At 43.2% G+C, this 25,000-nt stretch overlaps 1 protein-coding gene across 18 annotated transcripts in view; it reads right to left on the reverse strand.

Moving 5' to 3' along the window:
- The window catches only part of ptprt (protein tyrosine phosphatase receptor type T), a 211,218-nt gene that overhangs the window by 44,476 nt on the left and 141,742 nt on the right, over positions 1-25,000 (reverse strand). For 4 of the 18 annotated variants that reach the window (XM_048254125.1, XM_048254123.1, XM_048254126.1 and 1 more), the window contains exons 13-18: positions 22,158-22,194; positions 20,596-20,652; positions 13,838-13,973; positions 10,922-10,954; positions 5,970-5,999; positions 971-1,122 (exon numbers count right to left, since the gene is read on the reverse strand). In XM_048254125.1, coding sequence (XP_048110082.1) covers positions 971-1,122; positions 5,970-5,999; positions 10,922-10,954; positions 13,838-13,973; positions 20,596-20,652; positions 22,158-22,194 — 445 coding nt within the window. The remainder of the gene's footprint in view (positions 1-970; positions 1,123-5,969; positions 6,000-10,921; positions 10,955-13,837; positions 13,974-20,595; positions 20,653-22,157; positions 22,195-25,000) is intronic. The other 14 variants (XM_048254139.1, XM_048254140.1, XM_048254137.1 and 11 more) reach the window with 9 other exon arrangements.

A 25,000-nucleotide genomic window follows, 5' to 3' on the forward strand; every position in this document is an offset into this window, starting at 1 on the left:
TAGTGGAGGCTAAATGCAAGTAAACACAGTTTATCCACCTCTGAAATTTCAGAACTAGAGTTTATCCACCTCTTTTTACAGTTTATCCACCTCTCAAAATAGTTTATTCACCAATTGCAACATTCAAAAATCACACTGTATAATCGACATTCACAATAATGTACACACTAGGAACCATTTAATACCACTGATATTGTTATAAACATTGGATAATAACCTCCAACATCATCAAACATGTTCTGAATGCCTTTTTTAAAAATCCAATACCGCATGGCAAAGTCCACCTCACCGTGACCACAGAAATCATAGTTTACCCACCTCTTATTTTACCACAACACCCCTGCTCACGACTGTCGTCAAACATGGGCTCTAGAGAGTTAAGGCCTCCGCACGATAATCAATGGATACTACTGAATCTTAAACTACAAGGTGGCGGCAAAAGGGTTTGGCAGTGCTGTGCGGGGTCGTATTGATGATACAAATGGGAATCTAATGTAATGGAAAGCTCCAAGTAGAGTGTGCCGTTCTCATGTTGGCGCCTATGTGCAGAGGTCTTTAGAGAGAGTGTGTTAAACAGACAGGAGGAGGAGGGATCAGAAGATCTAGAAGACACAACGCGAATAGATCAAACCACAATGAGGATAGGAACTTGGGCAAACTGAGGATTTACACAGAAAGCCAGACATACTGTAGGTGGAAGTGAAACATAAGTCCAGGGAATAACACTGCTTTCATTTCTGATATGATGTTAAATTGTGCTGAATTTGTATAAATGCCTAATGCCCAAATGCCTACAGTAAACCTGGAACTGAGGCATAAACAACGTTTTAACAGACATAATACACACTTCAAGAGCAGCTATCTTAAATAGGTGAATTGCTGAAATTCTATGACATTCTATCTCTAATAATAGATGGAGGTCAGACAGGAAACTGGAAACATTATGAAAATTGTCATTGGGGGTACTCACAGAAACCGTTGAGGTCCTGGCTGCTGGTGGAGAAGGGGTCGTCCTTGTGCAGGGTGCTGACCTTGCCCGTGCTCTTGTCGGCTGTGCCTACTGGGCCCATCTCCCTCTGCGTGCTGCTGCTGGCCGTCTCCTTCTGCTTTTTGGCCAGTTTCCTTCAAACGGCCCCACAGAGAGCAGAAGAGGAGGTTGACGCCCGCACAAAAGACTGGGGAGTGGGGGGAGGAGAAGGACAACCCCACCACCAACCCCACCACCACCCCCATCAACACCACCTCTCTTTCCATCCACCACATGAAGACAGTCCACCACAACATGAGCAAACCACATCTGAGCACACTAACAACGATGAGCGAGTAAGTAAGTGAGTGAGTGAGTGAGTGAGAGAGAGCAAGAGAAGGTCGATCTTATGCACTGTGCCAGATTCTGGAGTGTCCAGTGACATGTTTAGGGTGGCTTTGGAATAATGACCCCCAAACAAAATTTGATGAATAGATTAGAAGCTTATTATTCTGCAGTGACCTCGCCTGAAGCGGGATTGAGCCTTCCAGTCAAGCTGAGACTTTTAAAACAGCCAATTGTGGATTGTCAGCATTTTTGACAGGTGGTTGCACTGTCCAGGAGGGAGATTATGGAAAATATGGCATAAGATGAGGGGGAAAGCTGTTTCATTATCCTGGGTTTTTACTTGCCATGTGGAACAAAGCAAATCAGTCACACGACGACAGCAAACATTAGCAGAAAAATGCCTGTCCGATTCTAAATGCTTAACCACACCAAAGTGATCATCTCATATTCCAGTTAGTGCATTCCAACACCACGAGGACCTATGCCCTCAGTGTACTTGGAGAGGCTTTCAATAAGTCTCTGCTCATAAATTAATGATGGGTCAGCTTATGGTCGTTGTATAGCCATTATATAACAGCTGAGTTTTAGCTTTAAGGGACCATAGCTCCTATCAGTGTGAGTCAGCGTCAATTTCATTACTCATTGAATTAAAATGTAGACTACTGGTGTACTGGGAGATATTAGTGATGACCACTTAAAGTATTCCATGACCCATTAACACTGAAATGAATAATGTGAGTGAAATATAAGATGACTATGAAAGCACAACCTCATCATGTCTGCCTCTTTCTGCTACCTTTGAGCGAGATCATCTCCAAAGTTTTGTCCTCCAGAACTAAATGGCTTTGCACTATGATGCTCTCAAGAAAGAAGTTGCATGGCCATCTAGATTGTTATATAAAATCAACAGGTTCACTGTGTACCACAGATAATATGATGATCTCAGTTGATTACTAAAAGTGATCTTGTACTTCATACTTCTACTTCTTTTACTTCATTTCTGTCAGATGTCATATAAAGCCATGAGATAAAGCCATGAGATAAAACCATGGCATTGAAAAACAAAAGGAAGACATCTGCAGTAAAGTTCTATGATTATTTTTTTCTGTTCTTCTTCTCAGAGAATTAAAACATTAAGAGTTGATACTATATGCAAACTATATGGTATGTACGTGTCTGATGTCTATGTCTGCATATGGCTCCAGCTATGCCCTTTGTTCCAATTTAAGTCTGTCCATCTTTTGTTGTGTCTGCGTTTGTAGATGTGAGTGGGTGCAATTCTTCTCCATCAAAGACAGAACTCAGAAAAAGTTTAGCTGTCTGTTTCTACAGCCTTTATGGAGAAGTTCTTCCCTGAAAGGAGCTTTAGAAAGTGTTCACACTTTGTGAACTGCTGATTGCTGCCTCCTTATCCATTCCTTGTGCACTTTTGTGAGGGGAAGACACTTCCTTTCTCAGAAAGGAAGAACATGTTGTCCCAAAGCAAGCGCTAAGATAAATACAGGAGTTGAATGGGAAGACCTGAGCTAAAAGAACGGCAGATTACAGAGTACACTCTATGAGATAGAGAGAGTAATTGAGGGAAAGAAAAAAAAGAGAGAGAGAAAAGATAGAGAGAACAAAGGGAGGGAGATAGAGAGAGAAAGAGAGAGAAAAAGAGAGAGCTTGGGGAGTACTCTATCTGGGTGGTTTGATATCACCCCTGACGCCCTCTGGGCTTCCAACGAGCCCACATCTCCTCATTCTCCAACGAGCCCACATCTCCTCATTCTCCAACGAGCCCACATCTCCTCACTCTCCAACGAGCCCACATCTCATTCCCCAACGAGCCCACATCTCATTCCCCACACCAGTGGAGCCACAGGAGCGGGGCTCCGTGCACACCTTGCCGATAAACACGCCACTGATGACCACCTGGGTGTCTGCGACTGACACCGGATAGATCAGAATGGCACTGCGTGGGTCTTTCATCAAAACAAACCTCTGCTCGCTACAGACTCCTTCCACCACCATTTTCATAGATGTAGCAAAAGGTCACCAAAAAACCCCTCATTACCAAAACCTTCTGAGCAGATCTGCCCACTAACTATTCCCATAATCATCTCGTTTTAAATGACAAATTCCTTGCATATTGTAAGTGGCAATGAACTAGAGATAATCCTTATTTAATGAATGTCACAGCAGCACTTCATTAAGAGTAAGGTTATCCTGAGCAGGATGGCCCGGCACATCCTAGTGTTTTATGGCACCAACTTTGTTAATTGCGCAGCACTTGATGTCCTGATAATAATGAATCCTTTCTCAGGATGTGCATTAGCACATTAAAATAAAGAGAGAGAGAGAGAGAGAGAGAGAGAGAGAGAGAGAGGAAAAGAAAGAAAAAGAGAAGTTGGACCCTTGACAAGCCACAGTGTTAAAAGGATTGTCTGCCAAATAAATAAATATACCGGTACATAAACTAATAAATAAAAAACATACATAAAAATGTAAATAAAATGACAGCTTCATCACCTCATGATACCAACAGTCCAAATCAATTAATAATTTATATAACATGGATGCCAAACATATTAAGTTGCTGAAGTGCTGAAGAGGGGTTTGTAAGAGCAGTGAATGGAAGACAAGCAGCCTGGTGATGGAGACAGCATGCATGCACGTAAGCCGTGTGGATCATATCAATGCCATACAGCATAGCATCCTGGGTAGGCATGCAGACACTTCATCAGCGAGACGACACTACTACAACACTACTGCAGAGGCACAAAGGAAGTCCACGGACGTTCGCTCACGTTCAGAATCAGAATTGTGTGTCTGCCTCTGCTTTTGCATTGTGTGTCAGTGTTTGTAGGTAACCGCACCTGTGTGTTTGTGTATGTATGCGGTGCACGCTTGGGTTTGTTCAACCTCGAAGGCTGTGTCCAACTTTGAGGAGGAGGCGATAAGGGATATACTGTATATATATATTTATATATATATATGCTAACTCTGGTGGAACCAACAGGGAGAAAAAGCGCCCCGTTGGGGTCTCATATTCTCTCTACAGCCCCAGTGGAATTGACTAGAAAGGAGCTGCATTTGCTCTACAGAGGGGTGCTGATGCAGTGTGGCTGGCGGCAGCCTGTAGGCATCAAATCAGCACGAGATGACAAGTGCTCGAGAGAAATCTACAGGCGGCAATCCTCCAGCAGACCCAACTCTCATCCATATTTCAGGAGCTTCCAGGAGGAAAAAAAAAAGAAAACACATACAGCTGGCTAGCCTTAGACGCAAAAACCTTTTAAGTCCTTTATCATGCTAAAGAAACACCCAAGAGCCATGTGTCTGCGAAAGACCACTCCATGCAGGGGAAATGAAATAGTCTGACCCCTGGTGAAATACGACTGGCATAATATTGGTGGCACTTTAGTGCCAAAGAACATTTTCAAAAAAGATTATGGACTGGTTTTGGTTTCGCTACGAACCGGTCACATCTGTGATGAGCATGTTGATGTCAGAGTAAGCTGAAATCAATAATATTGAAAGCTGTCAGTTATCTCTCTTTGTGATGGTTAATGGCAGCTTGGCTTACAGTGGGTTGTACTTCACTGACAACTAATACATTTTGTCTAGATTTATCACTTTTTAGTATTTCAAAGGGCATTGAAATGAAATATGTTCACAAGTAACAAGTTGGATGCTTTAAATGAGTACATAAAAATGACTTCAAAGCTTTTACTTGGTGCAATTAACATGGAATGCCCCCAGGCATTGCTAGCATTTAAAAACAGCTAACAGTGTTAGATCAACTAAAAGATGGTTATCAGAGACAACATGACTGTGAATTAGTCAGCATGTCAACATAATGTATACTGACTAGTCAAGTGTTACTGCTGATAAAATATGTCAGTGGCATCTTAACAGCTGATTTACATCTGTTGTACGGCATGATAATATTTCATTAAGTCATTAATTATTGAGTAGTCTAATTTCACAGAGTCAGTGATTCAAATAAAGATTTAATACAAGACATCTATCATGAACTTCCGAGTGTTTTCCACGCAGAGTTCCTTCCTCTTGTTAATGAGCGGTGAGGTTGTAATGACGAAAATGAAAATAAATGATCCACTTAACGGAAAATTCCCCAAACCATGGCAAAGAAAAAAGTAGAGAAAATAACTGGATGCAAATCCAGAGAAGATGGCAATTAAAACCACCCTGTGTGTGTGTGTGTGTGTGTGTGTGTGTGTGTGTGTGTGAGAGTGAGTCTAACGACCAGGATGCTAAACACAAACTATAACTCTGTTCTTTTTGTAGGTGCTGAGATGCTTTGTCCACCATGGCATTGCTGATTGGTTAAAAGGGGCCACTCTGATCTCCATAATGAGCTCATGGGATAGAGTTTGGGGGTTGGAGGTTTGCATGTTCAGTCTGAACTGCATAGAACTGGCTGGACTTCTAGGAACTAGACTCTCAGAGAGGTGTACATTTCATTGGGGACAATAACTGCAATCCTATGACTGTATACAGGACAATATCATAGAGTCTCACTACTTGGGGTAAGACTGAATGCTCATGTTTTGAAACACCATAAAATTAGTTCAGCAAGAATATGGTAACAGTAAAGAAAGATACGTATTCATACGTGAAGAAGAGGCCTTACTTTAATGCTACTTACAGGTAGTAAGAGTAGGAATACGCATTTCTTCTGAAGCATGAAGGCAAGCCAGTTGGGACAAATTGAGCACCCAAAAAAAGGACAAACACATGGATTGATTAGTTATCTTATCCCTCCCTCCCACTTGCACCGGGAGGCAGAGCTGATAAAGAGAGAGAGAGGGAAAGAGAGAGGGAGAGATAGAGGGTGAGAGTGAGAGAGAGACAAAATGAGAGAGAGAGAGAGAGAAAGAGAGAGAGAAATAGAGCAACAGAGCTGTTTGAGGACTCAGTGTGCTGCTGGGAGGGCAATGTCACCGCCGTCCGCCAGCTGGACATCCCCTCCCACCGGCCCCCCAAACCTCCTTGCTACAGCACACTGGCCTCAATGGCTCTGCCCTCTGCCACAAAAATCAAACCCCTGTCAAGGCGTTTTGTTTACCAAAAACAAGCAAGCAAGCAAACAAACGCAAATACACATAACAAATTAAAATGGATTAAGGAGGAAATAAATAAACATTGCACTTAAAGCAAATAAAGCACAGCTGGCTCCCAAATGAAGGAAATAAATAAAGGTGTTGTATGAGGCAGTGTTTGCAAATGCATGAACTGAGGGAGTGATGTTTACTTTCAGAGGGAGTGAATGAATGGAGAGGGTGTGAGGGAGAAGAGAGAGGGATGAGAAGGAGGAGAAGTAAAATGGGGGTGGGGGTGGGGCGGCCTAAACAACATACTGTTCAGCCATTCTGTTTTTGTTGTGATGGACAGAGCTCATGATCCTTTGTTTGCCAGCCGAGGCCCACCATCAAACCCTAGAAGTGAGCCTTGAGTTATTTACTGTGAAGATCTTCGAGTCTATGTTTTTTGGGTTGCATTTTCTTTTTATTTCTTCTCTTTTATTCTTCTTGGAAGGGCCCTTCTTTTCAAAGAAACACTCACAAATGGCATGCAGCAGGCGGTGATGGAGTGAGAAAGCAAAGATGTAGGGCAGAGATGCCAAAGAAGCTGCTTGGGCTCAACAGATTGGCCTCGATTGCACCTACTCTTGGCCACGCTGGACTAATACACAAGTGGACCAGAATGTGTGGTGACCATGTGTGCCGTTAATAAGGTGTGATCGATCGTCCACCATTTTTACTCCCGCTGAATTGGTGCTTTGCTGACTTAAGTGTCCAATTCCGTAAGGCAGTTATGGATGTCCTTGTCTATGGGTGAGAGTTCTGTACTCCTAAAATGTGCCCAACCAACATCAAGTGTGTCATAAACGAAGAAGACAGTCTCTAAGTTCTGTGTATGCTGTTATCTGATCCCTTATACTACTTCATAGCCACCTGGCTAAAATGGGGGGCGATAGAACTTTGACAGAAAGATGCAACAAGAATTTACCCTGCTCCAATAATCTTTTGTGCCTTCAAGTGCTGGTATCAGCTTGCTATTGTACTCACGAGAACAACACTTCAAACAAGAGTAACAACTATCTTCAACAACTTTCATCTTAACCCCACTTGAGACACCATGGCAACATGATAAGCCATGACAAAATATGGCATACAGTATATTCGCTTGACTGCGGAGGGCCAAAGTGCATTCATTTTTTAAAACCACTACCTACTGACAGAGTAGTTATTGCCGTCAGAAGAGCTAAGAAGAATGAGGGGGCATATTAGCCATAATTAGCCCAGTCAGCTAGCCCATCATCTAAACTCAAGCTCGATATCTCAAACAGGGGAAAAATTGCATTTCTCAGCCCATGCAACAGAAATGAGTGTGCATCTCTGGCATGCTTCGATTCTTTCTCTCCCAGGAAAATAAGAAATATGGCATGAACTGTCTGACATCTCTTGACACGTCATAAAAAAAGACGGTTCTGAAGGCTGGGCTCTCAGGCTGACGCAGCTAAATCCCGCCACAGCATTGCGCATAGTCAATACCGCCAAATGCATATCTCCAGTGATTTCCTGTGGCCTTTTAAAGGAGATGCTGACTTTGTTCTTATGATATTAATATAGAAAAGTAAGGTCTGGAGAAGCGACAGGCAAACGATGGTCATAAATATTAATACAGTAAAAAAAAAAAACCTCACGCTTCTGTGGCTTTAGTGCCAACTTATTTTTTTGTTCTGCCCTGAACTTGATTAGGATTTCATTATGACTTGCATACCAAGTACAAGGAGCAAGTCCAATGTTCCAAGGGAATAACATTAGCACTCATTTTTCTGTGCAAAGATGGCAGACCCTCCTCAAAGGTTAACATGTGGAAATGACTTGGTTTATCTACAGGCTCACTACACTTGAAATGCTAAAGAGAGCATAATATTATATTATGAGTTTACATGCCACAAAGAGTAGGTAGAGCACTAAGAGCATGTTAAGTCAATTACAGCTGTTAGTAAGAACTCCCACATACGTACGGTGCACTCAAATTAGGTGTTTGCCCACACAAACATATACAGTACAGTACTGTACACACATTCAAATACATAAATACAAACACACATGCAAGCACATGCATGCAATAGGACCCATGCACAAACATTGCAAAATACCACACATGAATGAATGAGCAATTTTGATACTGTGTAAATAAAAATAAGATAAATACATTTTTCTTGGTCTTTTTTGAGTGCTAACTACATTCTTTTCCTGTTATTCCTGTTATTGTAAACAGGCTTTCGTCATGCACAGACCCCTTTATGGAAAGACCAGTAAAAAAAAGCACAGTGCTGGTAATGTTGGTGTTTAAATGCATTGAGTGTTTTCCCGCAGCTCAAAGATTACTGGCCACTGGTCAGCCATTCCCACTCACATCTCCTATAACTACAGTGCACTTTGGCGCAGAACATAATTGCACTCATACCCCTGTGTTTGTGTGTGTGTGCTTGCGCATGCGTGCATGTGTGTGTGTGTGTGTGTGTGTGTGTGTGTGTGTGTGTGTGTGTGTATTACAGAGAGATAAGAAGACTACTTCTGACACGTGTCTAAATCTCATTCTCGCGGCCTTGCCCTTGTGTGGTTAACTCGTTTCTTTTTTCCGGGGGTAATGGCCAGTAACAGCATTAGGACTGACGATAGGGAACCTGAGGTGCTGCGCTGCTAACAAGGCTCCTTGTTCCAGTACTGTCTACCCTTGGCCACCACTCACACTCGCGCCTGTTTGTATCTCGGTGTGCTAGCTCATCGCCTCTGAAGGACCCCCGCCACCCCACCCCTTAGGCAGTTTAATTACTACTGCGACTACACTCGCACCGCATCGCTTTTCCCGAGATTCATTATTCATCAGGACATCCACACATTCAGGACAGCTGTGCCCCTGCCCTGCCATTATCTGACAAGGGCAAACGTACAAGCAGCTGATGTCTGTGTGTGTCTGTGTGTGTGTGTGTGTGTGTGAGTGTGTGTGTGCGCGCCTCGGCCGGGTAAGCAGAGGTCCAGTGGTGTGCTGTGCTTAATGGCCTGAAACAAAACTGCCATTGAATGAACACTTAAGAGCGCGACCCCCAGGCTCTTTGACATGCAGTTGGGAGGAAAAACAGCAACAGCAACAACGACGACGACGACAAAAACATGGTCTAAACTAGACTGTGTCTGAGCGTTGTCTTTCTGTGTTGGCTTTCTTTCTCCCCTGGCTCATTGGGGGCTGTGTGAGGCATGAAAAGTGATGCCTATCAGCAATTTAAGACCATATGTACCGTTTTATGGTGTGGAAATGTTTTTAATTTGGAGATGATCTTTGGTAGAGCCTGCGGAGGTGTAAGGAGGATTGAAGGTAATCCAGTGGAGCAGGTCTGTGGGTGGGGATGTTCGGAGAAGTAATTTTATATCCTCCCTCTGGATTGAACTCCATATTAGAGAGCGACAAGGTGCTGTAGCGGTTTTGACAGCAGTTAAGATAAATGTTAGGGTATTTATATTTTCATGGTTTTGTCACTAGCGATATTATACGATGTGCAATATTCATTTTAATGCAAACAAAAAATACAGTTTCTCAGTGAAACAAAACTAAAATGATAATAAAATATTTGCCTAAAAAGAACACTCCATCATACCATACATTCGAGTTTGAGTTTGCCTCCATTGGGTAGGACAATGAGCAGAGATAGACATGCAAGTGCGGTGATGAGGAGGACGTAATGGGAGGCCAGGTGTCGGAGCGCGCGCCGCCCGGCAATTCTAAATCAACCAGCCACTCCAAGCAGGGTTGTGACATTTTTAGTGTCGAAATAATTACTTGATTTGACACCGAATGTAAAGCAGTGTTTTAAGTCCTCCTCTCCGGCGGATGAGAGCCAGTAAAGTGAGCGCGAGGAGTGTGCTCAGTGAAAGCGCCGGGGGAGCTGATATGGACAGGGGGGCTTATGCAAATGCACGCTGTTGGGGAATTATGCAGGCGGGCCGTGAAAATTTGCTCCGATAAATTAAGCCGATTTAACGTTGACAGCGAAAAGGTTCCCGGTGCACTCTCCTGCGTGGCTTACTGCTTTGTGGTCGCGTCATTGCAGAGATTCAATCTAACACTCAAGATGACAATGTAGAAGAGCTAGATGACCGGTGAATGGACGAGCGGACATATTGACATCCATGACTGTGTGTGTGTGTGTGTGTGTGTGTGTGTGTGTGTGTGTGTGTGTGTGTGTGTGTGTGTGTGTGTGTGTGTGTGTGTGTGTTTTGTATTTATCACTTCTCTCAGAATCACACGGATGAGCAAACAAAGGGGGCATCTGAATGACTTCACAATCAGGCAGTGCAGTCCCACACACACTTCTACAGTACGCCACATATTTGGGATAGTGTCAGAATGGTCAGATGGGTCAGTGATCTCGTTTCGTGCACGTGCGAGGGAGAAAACACAGAGTGAGTGACTGAGTGAGAGGATGGCAGGTCGGGACACACATTGGCTCTTTTTTTTTTTTTTTTCGACAAATGGATGTGGCACAGTGGCACGCAAGATGCATAGCCAGAAGTAAACATACAATACCCCACACTCAGGGTTCTCCAGGAGTGTATTTCCCTAGCAGGCAGGAGCGAAAGAGGAAGAAGATCAAAGAAGAGGACATAAGACGGGGGTGAGGGGAGGCAGACAGATGAATAAGTACATACTGCATGTAGACTGGCACACTGTGTTGATGCTCGGCAGGTTAGAAGGTTATTTGGACGGCTTTAGAGCATTCTGCTGTGTGAAGATACACTGTCTAACTCTTCTAGTTTGTTATTTAGGCAGTGGAGGCGGTGCTGACCCCCCCCCCTTCTTAAAGCCGACAGCATGATTGTTTGCAGAAAAAATGATACTAAATAGAAAGAAGAAGAAAACAGAAAACAAAAACAGACAGTGTCTCGGAGGATATAGCTTGACAGAAAAAAAAGAGATCTAAATGTCTCCCTGCATCAGTAAAAGTCCGGCCAGTCGCCACGTCTGGCAGTACCATAGAGTTAAGATGAAGGTGCGAGATGAAGGTGTTGCACCCCACTCGCGCTGACCCTTCCCTGACCTGACTGAGGCCTGCTTGAGGAGTGGAGCTCCTTAGGTGTCCGAACAGATGCCCGACTCTTATTCTATCCTACAGCGAGATGCCAGAAGAGGTGCGAAGCCAGTCACTACTATCAGGGTGGCTGTTTATTAAGCTATTATCAGACTGAGTGAAGCCATCAGCTCATTATGGTAAGAGTGAGCAAGATGCTACTGCATAATCATATCATTAACTAGCAATTTAGGTGATTTATTCACAATGTCATTTAAATACATATGTTGTTCGAACTGGGAGCAAGTTAAATTTTGAAGATATTTTTTTCCATCAAATTGCTGCCCTCCTACATCTATATTAACTGCTTATCATTTCCCAGCTACTCTTGATTAGTAAAAACTCATGACTATTCCACTAATAAATCTACCGCTGAGTGCTTATAGGCTTGCGGTTGTAAAACAAAGCTGTGCGCTGGCAGACGGAGATGGCTAAAGGCACTCGCTCGGCTGCAGCACAGGAGATGGGAGGCTGATTTCCGGTGAAATATGGCGCAGGAGACTGCCAGATCTGATTAACAGATGCTACAGTGAGCGCTAGCCTCGCCGACGGATGGCACCGTCTACACCATCTGAGTGTGTGTGCTCAAAACAATTAGTGCGCTGGACAGAATGTGAGGCAGCCTCTCCGCTCTTTCTCCCTCTTTTTCCTGAGCATGAAACCCGGCTGCTGCCTATTAGGGTCATGTTCTTCTGCACATCCCCATTGAAAAGACCGTGGCAGGCTATGACAGGGAATGTTAGGGTTGAAATTTTTAGCTGCAGTCCTGCAAAATTGAAGAGGAACACAACGACCTATCAATCCAAGTGAGTTCTCTGCCGGGTGAAATTTTGGGTGGAATTATCAGAACACACACCAGATGTCAAAAATTCTAAACTTTTATGAGAAATTTCAGTCATTAAAATTTAACCAGCTGCCATGCTGGAATTGTTAAATGGTTCCTTTAAATGGTGCAATACAAGCCCTGAGGCCTTTTAACACACATGGAGGGAAAAAAAAACACAAATTCGTTGTTAAGTTCAGCCTGTCCACTCCACCCATCCTTACAGCTATTACATTTAAGTCCGAAAGTCCATTTTCGCTACTCTGAAACATGTGTAACTTAACCTCTGAGGGATTAAAAAGACAGTTTACTTGCTTTCAACAACTATTTTTGCACGAATAATTCATGGCGACTGAAAGCCTTGTAAAACGCTGCAATTTATAAAACATCGTACCCCCACACTGTCCAAGTCACAGCAATGAAATATGGATGACCCGGCATTGAGGAGAAAGGAGAGAGGAGCGTTTCAGAATATTGTAGCCTAAGCATTTTCCACCCGCACTCCTAGTCTGTGTGTTATGGCAATCTATACTCCGGTCTATTTATGAGTATATTGGTCTCCGGCCTTCTGATTTGCATCTGACCTTTTGCTCCTGTGACGCCCACGGCCCTGTTCTGTGCGCACAGATCCTGCTTTAATTAACACACTAGACCTGCAGTAAAGTGGCTTCTGTAGACAGATTGCTCTGTGTGCCTAGGGGAGGCATAACTTATTATATTTGTTTCAGCGTAGTGCTAGCTCTTGCCTGCTTTACGGACAGTAGCCTACATGTTCACTTGTTCAATGTCATATGGTGAAAATTGCTTTTTTGGAGAGTGGGCTAATTTTTCTCATTCAACTTAGCCAAAAAACCTATATAAGATATATAACCTCTATTTAGGTTATCATAAGTCAGTATGTTTGTTTGTTTGACAATAAACGTTTTACACTCAAAATCCACAACACAAAATGTCTACATTAAACTTGACATTCATTTTGTAGCCTGCCACTGGATCCTATTTGACTTTCAAGTGCAGATGTATTGCAGTAGAGTGGAAACACGTGAGACTATGAGAAACTAGTTTCTGCATATCCTCTCAGAGCAAAATGGCATGGGCAGTATGTCATTGAGGGGAGATCCACAGGGAAGGGGACAGAGGAAGGAAACAGAGGATGCAGTGGAGGTAAGCCAGTGTGCATGTTTAAACGAGACAGAAAGCTGATTGCCCACAGCACCCAAACCCTCCTGTCCCATGTACAGTACACTAGACATATGCCTCACTCAGATCTGTGTTCAACGTAAAGCCATGCGTTTGATAGTCAGATTAAAATTCATTATTCAAAAACGTGCATGGTCTAAATCCTTTTATATTATTCAAAACATTGATAGACACATTAATATTTTCATATTTAATATCATCCAACTTATCAAATCTTAATTCTAATTTGATTAGCAACTTTGATCTGAGACAAATCCAACATTCCTATCAACTTGTACTTTTTACTCTTAAAAGAAAAACACATATTCCAGTGGAATTGGTGCGTTCAGGCGCCCATGTCTCCACTCTGTACCTTCTCTTGAATGTAAGCACGACACCCAGGAGGATGATGACAAACATAAGAATCCCGGCGATGACGCCGGCCATCTTGACGGTGCTGTCCACCTGTTTCTCGGGCTCCACGGCGTTGGAGTTCTGGGTGGACGCACCTGCAGGGGGACATAGAGACATCACAGAGAGAGGAGGAGAGCGTTTAACTGGGGCCACCACTGCCCAGCAAGCTATCCTCCACACACACACACACACACACACACACACACACTTACAAACTCACATTCATACACACACACGCACACATATTTACAAACACACACACACACACACACACACACTAACAAACTCACATTCACACACACACACACACACACACACACACACACACACACACACACACACACACACACACACTAACAAACTCACATTCACACACATACACACACACACACAAACACACACTAACAAACTCACATTCATAAACACACATGCATGCGCACACGCACACACATTGACAAAAAACACACACACACACACACACACACACACACACACACACGCGTGTATGGTTTCTAAAGGCAAAAAGGCTACCACACTCAAATGTTCAGACTCATTCATAAATGGATAAAGATCCAGACTATCGAGCCAAGATACTGTACACACTCAAACTCACATACTGTATTCATACCCATCCACTCACACACAATACATGCAACCAAGTGCTGGACTACAACATGCTTGTTGCATTGACAGGCAGGCATGTTGTGTGCTGAGGCCATTATTTCAGACCCACATTGAACCAACTGTCAGATACCGTTTGTGGGTTAAGCTCTGCAGATACAACTATCAGCATCAGCAGGGCAATACGCCATTACACAGCACAGTCGCACACACGGCCAAAAGTATATGTAGACAACGTTAAGTGCCACGCTAAACATTAAGCAATGCACACAATTCCACCGCAGCGAGCGCGGAGCGAAAGTGAACGTCAGTTTGATCGTTTACGACTCGATGAGCCGCGTATGCATGAAAGGAAAGATTATCTGTGCGGCCCAGTTCAATTGGAAAAGAAAGGGCTTGTTATGAAAAAGACGTGCAAGGGTGGGCCACAGCTGAGGCGGCACAGATGGTTCGTACAGTAACACTTTTATTCTGCTGGGTGAACTCAGTCATTCAGACAGTATTTATGGAAGCCCACATTTTGTCTCATAGTGGCTGCTAAATCATGCAGAATGATCAAATGATGTGCTTTCTTTTTTCTTAACCCCCTAAAAATGAAACAAGGGAGAATGAGGAAAAAACATTATTATCAGGCCAGGTTTTTATGACAATGAACAGAAACAATAATAACAATCTGTACGCTACTATTTGGATAATATGAGAGTCTAAAGTCTTATGAGACTGTGCTGTATAAAATATTCCTTTTGTTGATGGTAACTATTTCATAAACATGGTCTCTACCAATGGAAAGAAGTGAGAATTAAAAAAGAGAAGGCACTGATATTCTTTCTTCCACCATTCTCAACCATTTCACTAACATTTATCTGCAATCCTAACTACTATATGACCGTTTCCACTACCAGTCAGAAATAGTCGTTTAATAGAAAAAGTATCCAACACAACTTTGCCAACTTATACAAGCCATGCAAGCTTTTTAATCGTTATCTGAAAGCGGCCAACTGGTCGATGAAGCAGCCAGTGGTGTGGATGTCGACTTGCTGATAAAACGTTACAGTGTGGGTACTTGGGCGTGAGTTTGCAACTTTATCTCTAGACTCCGAACACCTGGGTTGCCATGGTTGTGGCATCAAATCCCTCATTTAGCTGTGGCGAAACAGTTTTACTGTATGCTTCAGCTTGATTCCTTCACTTTGCTCCTACTATCAGTAGCACAGAGGTTGATAAAGCGAGCCCTCGGATGGGTTGAGATATTTTTCTTCCAATGAGCACGGCTATCGACAAAAAAGAACCTAGTCGACAGAGTGGCTATGGGAAAAATCATTACATTTGAAAATTTGTTCAGTAAGGTTATTTTTTTTTCTTTGTATCTTACATTTTCCTCTGAGCTAACACCTTGAATCAATTCCACCATGTTCACAACATTCCATCACATCAACTCACATTAATCCAAGACCCTCCACTGCTGTTGCTGATGCAAGCCATCTGACACTTGTCATGTCATGCAGATGCTTATTACTGCTACAGCTGCAGTGGACAACTCGCTGACTGACTACTATTGACAACACAAGTCAAGGGGACTGTCCTCCCATCTGCTACCGAGGGCCAGTCAAGTGTCTCATCTGATTCCAGCTACAGCGACAGGATGGACAAATATACATGCAATCTAACGGTCAACAAGACTTATTTAGTTAGGCATATATACATGTTCTGCTGAGAGAATATTTGTGAGCTTGAGTGTATTATATGGAATGCTACCAAATGACACTGAATGACCGCTAAAGGGACTGAACAGGAGCGTTGCACACTCAATGTCACAGAGACATTCAAAATTAAGAGAGACATACACATACACATATGAGCAATTCAATGGGCATTCCCCCTTCCTCTCCCACTGAATGGCTTTTAATAGATGCCAACAGTTGTGCAACCTTGAGAAACAATGGCCTGGTATTAATCTGCCATGCCTGAGTGGGAAGCTCTATATAATTCTAACCTCCACATATATTTCCTTTATACAAAGCTTGAAGAAAATACCTTTAAAAAAGAGATAAAAAATCTAGAACAGGCTGACATCTTGTGAAACCGCAGCTGCACACAACATCCCAAAGCATACCCTTACCCTATAGACCCTTTCAACAAGAAAAACAAAAACAATGCTTGATCGTTCTATTTTGCTACCAATCTACTTCTGCTTCATTAAGATAACATATGGAATATTAAAACGGAAGCCTTGTGGGAACAACTATGATGCTGATAATGGAAACGGTCTTGAAACGGTCTATATTGGTAAGAGCAGAGCCATATAAAGGTATCTATAAAGTAAGAGGAGTGAAGATGCTCTCCTCCCTGCCAAGCGGTTTTAACATGTGTCGCCAAAGTGGCTCCAACCCACTCTGATTCTCAACAGCATGGAAATAACTTACCCTTAAATGCAACACATTTACATACAAGTATGGTTCACCTACAGGTTCACATCGCAACAAGCAAGGCACAGAGTAGGTGGCCACTTCACGTTTTCAATAAACAATTATGTGCCTCAGTCATCACTGAGAGATATGAAGACCTCTGGGTGCATTTGCATACATCTGGGTCTCCAATTGTTTTAAAGAGGAGGCAATGTGAAGCCAATTTCACCAGCCTTGACAGGCCAAACACATGTGACTTTTCAGTGAGATGTTTATCTGTGTGTATGTGTGTGTGTGTGTGTGTGTGTGTGTGTGTGTACATACTGTATATGTATATAAGTGTGTATGTGTGTGCATGCATGTAAGTGTGTGTGTGTGTGTGTGTGTGCGTGCGTGCATCTGTGTGTGTGTGTGTGTGTGCACATATATGTATAGAAGTGTGTATGTGTATGTAGGTGTGTGCATGCATGTAAGCATGTGTGTATGTGTGTGCATGCATCTGTGTGAGTGTGTGTGTGTGTGAGTGTGAGTGTGTGTGTGTGTGTGTGTGTGTGTGTGTCGATTTTTAGCTCGGCACATTCAAACCAGGCCTGCGCTCCACACAGGTGATTCCGGGCGTTTACGTGGGCAGGAGAGGCCATGTATCACCTCTGTCCCATTACGCCGGCTGCCTGATGCGCTGTCCTCTGCCGGCCTGCACACTGATTGGGTTCAGCAGTTCATCATGTAACAATAAAGAGCCCATCTGGCTTGCTTCAGCCCATTTTCTGATACCATCCTGGACCGCGCTGGCCCCACAATCCCACGTACTTAACAAGGTTCCGACCGGCGGCGAGACTTATCTCCGCCTATCTGCAAGTGGCTGGCAGCAGAAGACTTGTAAAGACCGCAAAAAAATCCAACCATGCCCTTATAGAGAGCAGGGACCACAGATACCTGGCTGTCGACCACGAAAAAGTCTTTAAATACAATTCGAAGGGTCTCTTAGCAGTAACTATGGCCGCGTAATGCCTATCAGAGATTCTGGTTATTGCAATATTGTGCTTATTATCCGCATATAGATGGGATATGGGGTTGATGGAGAGGATCAAATAAGTGACACTGCGCCATTTCCATGAGACAAAAGCCATTTGCAGCCTGATTTAGAAGCCCTTGATCCATTATAAAAATGTTAAGCCTGGGGTGATTAAACGGCTCTCCATACACTTCCTCACGCCCCCAGCCTTGGTTGTTTGCCTAAAAAGAAAGATGGAAATCCTTTTTATTTTGGGTCGGAGGAAAATGAAGCATGAGACAAGGAATTAGAACTAAAACCCACAATATTAAACCTTAATTCCATCCATGTACCGCGGGTGAATTTAAATGAGCAGCCCCTGCTCGTTGTTATTGAGTGGTTCTTGGATACTGTTCAATAAGGCAACCAAGTAGGCAGAACTTAAGCCTTTAAAGCACACACAGTGAAGGCAGGCACAAACACACACACACACACACACACACAAACACACATCTCACAGGGACACTTCCAGGCTTCTGGTGGCATAGTGGAGCTCTCGCCGGATGCTCTTGGGGCTTAGAGCGGGCAGACGAAGCCGGGGACTGGGGTTGTTCAGCAGAGGACGGCACCAGAACAGCTGTGCTTAGTGCCCTCTAATGGGATTATAATCTCAGTTACCACAGCTTGTGGGGTCAGATGCACACAGATTACGGATACTCAAACAGAACTGTAAACAATCCACAACACTAATGGCAGTAGAATGGAACCTCAAGCCCATTGTTGAGCACAATGGCAGGTTATTGGGTCAGCAGAGATCCGATGCATTTTTAATACTTTAAATCCTTTGTCCTGTTTCTTTTTAAACATTTTGGGGGGTAAATCACATTTACTTACAGTGTTTCTAAATGGTGGGTATGGATTTTCAGTCTACAATACCTCCACTATTTGCCACATGCCTACAAATTTTAGGCTTTAATCCAACACATTAAATGCTAGTCACAACAAAGTAGAATTATGTAAAGTAAAAATTAAGGTTCTGAAACAGGGAATCTTGGTGTGCAGAATAAATCTAAAAGAAGAATTTTATATTTGTATATATTTTAGACATGGTTCGACAGCCATTTCGTACTTTTCATCTTTCATCTAGAACAGCTCTACTGTTGCTTCAAAATGCAACCGTAATGGCTGAATAGAGACTAGATAAAGATGAAGAGTTCCAAAACAGGCCAATTACCTCAGCTAACAAAGTGGCACACTAAGCCATAATCATTAACTTCAAAAAAAAAAAACTGCTAAAAATACACGCCACCTTCGCTCAACCCCCTAAACTCCACAAGTCTTTGAGAGCACGAACACGTCTCATCTTATCTCGGCCCATTTCTGATTTGCATCAGGGCAATTGAGCATTTTGTAAGTACCCCTGAGGGCAACTGAAGGCTCAGTGAGGCTTGCGAGAGTTGCAGGTAGGCTTAGAAACGCCTAACAATGGCCACGGCTCCCGCGCACCTGTGTGTTCATCAGGTGTGAACCACGGAGACGCCGAGCCACACTGCGCCGCCACAGAAACCCCGTGGTGTTCCTCGCCTCCGCCACGGTCTCCTGAGGCCCGCGGGTCGCACAGCTGAGCTGCCCCCCCCACACACACACACACATCTTGCCTCCACTCGGACACCCATGGAGGTGCTACTCAATCCCATGGTTGAGACTGGATGGTCAAGTGGAGCCAGAGAAAGCCTCCTCTCAGTAGCAGTGTAAGGCTAGGCCTGTGTGTGTGTGTGTGTGTGTGTGTATGTGTGTGTGTGTGTGTGTGTGTGTCATACTGGTCATACTGTACTGTACACACACGCCTTACCATAGGACACCTTTTGAGATGTAACTCGCCTAATTCTAATAATCCAGATATACACACAAAACTCTCATGTGAACACACCTACCTACACACACACACACACACACACGCACACACACCCACAAACACAGACACGCACGCACACGCACACGCACACGCACACGCACACGCACACGCACACGCACACACACACACACACACACACAGAGTAAGGCTGGCAGGATGCAGGATGTGTTTGAATGTCAGTGAAGCAATCAGGATAGGGTTTATGGTTAACATAACATGTTCCATTGTTTAGAATGCTTTGCTCAAATCCTTATTCAAGCTTCCCTTACTAATATCATTTGAAATCACATGATATTTTCAAAATCCAAATTCACTAAGCCTCTGGAATATACACAAACATCAAAGTTTTAATTTTTTACAGATTTCTTATATGTGAGTGTATTACATGGAAAACATTTTTTACATTGTAGTCCAGGTTATAATTGTTTATATTTTGTTTGTTCAACAACTTCAATAAGGACATGAGCAAAGCGGACAGATGTTGAATGCCGGGGACCTTTACAAATGCAAAACCAAAGCAGAAAACAGTCTGACCAGTGAGGGAAGTGAGGGGACACATAAGCAGGACACAGGGGGGATGGCAGTGCCGATGGAAATGAGAGCCAGCTACACTGTTTTTGAGGACCAGACATGCAAACAAATGCATTAAAATTGTGGAACAAGAGAAAAACAAAAAGGTGGCAACAAAGGGAGAAACCATAAGAAATGGCTATTAAAAAAAAAACAACAACAAAAAATTAGGATATAAGAAAGAAATCTGACTATGGAACAGTAATAATCACCTTCACTGGGGATGACAAGTATGTACGGCGTGGTTATTTGTCCCCTACCTATTACCACTAAGACAATGTTTATAGTTCCAGGTCAGCATGCATGAGAGAAGGGAAACAAAGAAAAAAAGTCTAAAAAATGTGTCTCCATTTCCAAAACGTTCAAGTCTTCTTTATTGATTAAAGCATGTTATCTGTATAGCTATTTTGGTGGGGAGGGGGGATTTGGGGTACAGTAAGATCTTGTTGGGAAATTCTAAAAAAGATAATGACATTTTCATCAAGTTTCTGAATGTCTCCATAAGGTGCTCATGACTGAATGGAGAACTGTGTCTGACTGCATCCGTACATCTGTTTATAAACGGCAGAATATTCTCCTCTATGTGCATGTGGATGGCACTCTGTGATGCAAGCACTCAAACCAAATCAATCCGTGCTTCTGACTGTAAAACAAACCAATGGAGAACAAAATGCACAAAAAAAGAACAGAATAAAAAAAGACAGAACAAAACAAAATCACTGATTTCTTTTTTTTTACTTTGTGGCAGAACGTTCCTTATCACACCATCAGAGGGAGGGTACGCATTGAAGCACCTAGACTGGTTCTCTCATTTAGATCGATTCTCTCGTCATCTTTTGTTTTGTATTGTTCATTAACCTGTCTGACTTGCAGTGAGGAATGCTAAGGCCACAAAGTTATACGCATGTGGTTCTCCTGAGCAGACATGCAGGCTTTTCCCACTCATAGTGAAAACTCAACTCAACTCAACTCAAATCAAACTTAGGTAAGAGGGATGGCAGAAAATGAGCAAAGCAAAGGAAAACAATAAATAAATAAATCAAGGAGCAACCAAAAGAAAGCAGACTGACAATGCAGGATGACTAACCGACAATGGGCGACTAGAGTTAAACATAAAATGGCAGCTGTGCACAGATGCATGGATATTTGAATAAATAAGCTGCAACTTGGACAACAGAAAGAGGGAGCAAAAGCAAAAGAAAGGTAATGAAGCTGATGCTTTTGTTGGGGTCAACCATGTTATGTACTATTCATTAGATTGGATAAAAGGTTTAGCACCAATGCTATTGGTCCATAACTGGACATTAACTACTCTGTAAGGATGTACAACAGAGAAGACAAGACCAAGAAAACAAAACTGAACTGAACAAAACCGAACAAACCAAAACAAAACAAAACCAAACCAAACAAAACCAAACCATGGGCAAAAAAAACATGACATGGGGCTGAAATGGTGTCTTAACAAAATCTTCAGCTACAGGCTGAGTCATGCAGGTTTAGGTGAGGGTGTAAAGGTTCAGTTTAAACACTGCAATAATTTGCTTCTGACCCTACCAGTATTTACTCAACAGTGACACACCTCAGGCTCCACTTAGAGAGTACACAATGCTAAACACTAAGTCCCCCGCGTGGAGATGAGCCCTCCATTTAAATGGCCCTCGATTGTCTTTTGGCAATAATGAACCAATTAAAAATGGGAAAACACAGCCTTATCAGCTCCAATTAGTCACTTATTATTTATGCATGCAGACAAAGGAGGGAAAAGTGCTCATACCTTTAGTAGCCAGTCGGACACAGTTGATTTTAGTTTCCTGGGAGAGGCAGAAAAAAAGAGGGGGGGGGGGCTGTGGTTAGTTTTTTATATAGAGAGAAACTTGTCAATTGGCACAAGATTGTGCAGTCAACAGTGCGTGTAAAAGAAAATATCTAGCATCTGGTGTTTGGCATGGTGTTTTGGGCAGACATCTCATCCACTCAAAATAGTGGGCAGGCCCCATGCGATTTTGTCAATTTTTGGAAAACTGCATTCATTTTGATGTCAATGACAATGCAACTGTCAACAAGGAATTGTGCCAGTAGATGTGGGTGTTCTTAAAAGTGCATATGAATCCATTTGTACAGTATTGCTTCAGTCTGTGCAAAGACTTCGAGTTGAGACACTGTACTAAAGGACAACTTCCTAAAATGCAAGTATAAGTATATATACTCTTTTGATCCCGTGACGGAAATTTGGTCTCTGCATTTATCCCAATCCGTAAATTAGTGAAACATACTCAGCACACAGTGAACACACAGTGAGGTGAAGCACACACTAATCCCGACGCTCTGAGCTGCCTGCTACAGTGGCGCTCGGGGAGCAGTGAGGGGTTAGAACCCTGATAGAAAATATTTTGTGACGAGGTGAAGGGCTGTAGTTGCTTGACTGCTCTTGTTTCAATTAAACACCTTGCCATGTGGTGTACCTATTAGATGAAGAACTGTTGTGCAAATCCAGAGGTTCTACTGGCGTTAAGAGAGAAGCATTTGGCGGTCCTAGATTGTTAGCTATCTTGTGTTTGCAGATAAACACCACCACTCGACTGCTCTAAAGATGTTCTCTCTATTCAGCATGTTCTTTATGGAACCAAAAGCACATTAGAGGGTTATTACTGTAAGACATAAACAAATGCAGGCAGTCATTTTCACAAACACACATGCCAATTATGTGAGCAAGCTCACAGACAGGCACACACACACACACACACACACACACACACGGCACACACACACACACACACACACACACACACACACACACACACACACACACACACACACACACACACACACACACATGCACATGCACACATACACACACACACACACACACACACACACACAAACACACACACACACCGATTTGATGGGCAGAGTTAATGCACAGTCAACATTAGTAATGTGAGGGAGAATTGAACTGGCGCTGAACTGATCGATTTGTTTCATTTCAGTGGCACTCATTACTGTGCTATAGGATGCTACATAATTCATTTAAATTAACCTGGATATTGATTCTCCACTCCCCGCTGTGGAAAGCTAACTATCTGGGGACCGGCACGGCACAACGTGGGGAAGATGCTTTAAAAGCACTTAGAATGTGTTACACAGATGAGTATAGTTCATAATACTGTGCTGATTTGAGTTGAGGACGTTAGAAAATGAATTGAAAGGATTAAGGCGAGGCAGTCCAATTGATTCAGGGAGAAAATAATTTAAAAGAAAAGCTAAAGATCACAGTGAAATAAATTTCTTCCCTCTTTCTTTCTCTCTCTCTCTCTTTGTGTGTGTGGGTGCGTTTCCTCGTGTGTGGGGGAAAACTCAAAAGTATATGCACTCTCATTCATGCAAAAACAAGTACTCAGAAGAAGGCCCTGCCACAGCCATGGATGCATCAAAAGATATTTTTTATAAAAAGAAACAAAGAAAGCAAAAGCAAAACCCTAATGCTGCACAGGGCCAATCTATGAGGAGAAACTACTGCCATGTTCACCACTCTCGATTTAAAAAACATCCAGATATTATCAACTAAACTGCTGCTTTTATTCCACCGAACCCAAGTAAAAAAACACATGTGGCTACCAACACCACCAAGACAAACACAGCCATGGCTGGAACCTTTCTCCCATGTATACCACCCCATCCAAAGCCATTGTCTGTCCTGAAGACTTTGACAAATTAACTGCCAGTATGGGGTTAGAAGGGTGACAGTCAGTTGGTGTGGCGGGCGTCTGAGCCGCTTTGCCAGCCATGACTGTGTGCGCGAGATGATGAACCGCGGGAGCAGATGGATTGAACTGTCAGAGGTGATTCAACCTCTTGTGTGGCCAGTCTGTCTTCCCGGCCCATGAGTGAGGCTGACACTGATTTGGTTCAGCCAAAAGGGCTTAAAATCATGTCTTACTCCTGCTTCACGTGTGCATGCACGCACACACACGCACACACACACACACACACTTACTCTGCGACACTGAATGCCCGTCTCATGAACGGGGGCTTACTTTCTCTGCAGAGCAATATTAGAGAGTGAAACACCAGGATGGACAGGTTGGTTGGAAACAATAGCCGTGTTTATGTGGGCATTTTTTTTTCCAATAAATTTGAAATGAATTTGATTGAAGATTTCAACCGAACTGTTTTACATGAACACTTAATATAATCTGCGTTTACATGGTCCTGCAAGCTCCTACAAGCTCGGGCTTGGGCTGATGAAAAAGAGATGAATTAAGGTAAGATACATTGATAAACCAAATGCAGATGGCGTAAAAATGAGAGAGGCAGAGGTAGAACGAGAGAGAGAGAGAGAGACAGGGGTAGAGAGAGGAGGAAAGAGGTAGAGAGAGGGGGGGGGAGACAGACAGACAGAGGTAGAGAGAGGTGGGGAAGAGGTAGAGAGAGGGAGGGGAGAGACAGACAGAGGTAGAGAGAGGGGTGGAGAGAGGTAGACAGACAGAGGTAGAGAGAGAGGGGGGGGCGGCCAGAGGTAGAGAGAGGGGTGGAGAGAGGTAGACAGACAGAGGTAGAGAGAGGGGGGGCCAGAGGGTAGAGAGAGAGGGGGGAGAAAGGTAGACAGACAGAGGTAGA

Source organism: Alosa alosa, chromosome 10 (genome assembly GCF_017589495.1).
Source record: "Alosa alosa isolate M-15738 ecotype Scorff River chromosome 10, AALO_Geno_1.1, whole genome shotgun sequence".
Lineage (NCBI taxonomy): Eukaryota > Metazoa > Chordata > Actinopteri > Clupeiformes > Clupeidae > Alosa > Alosa alosa.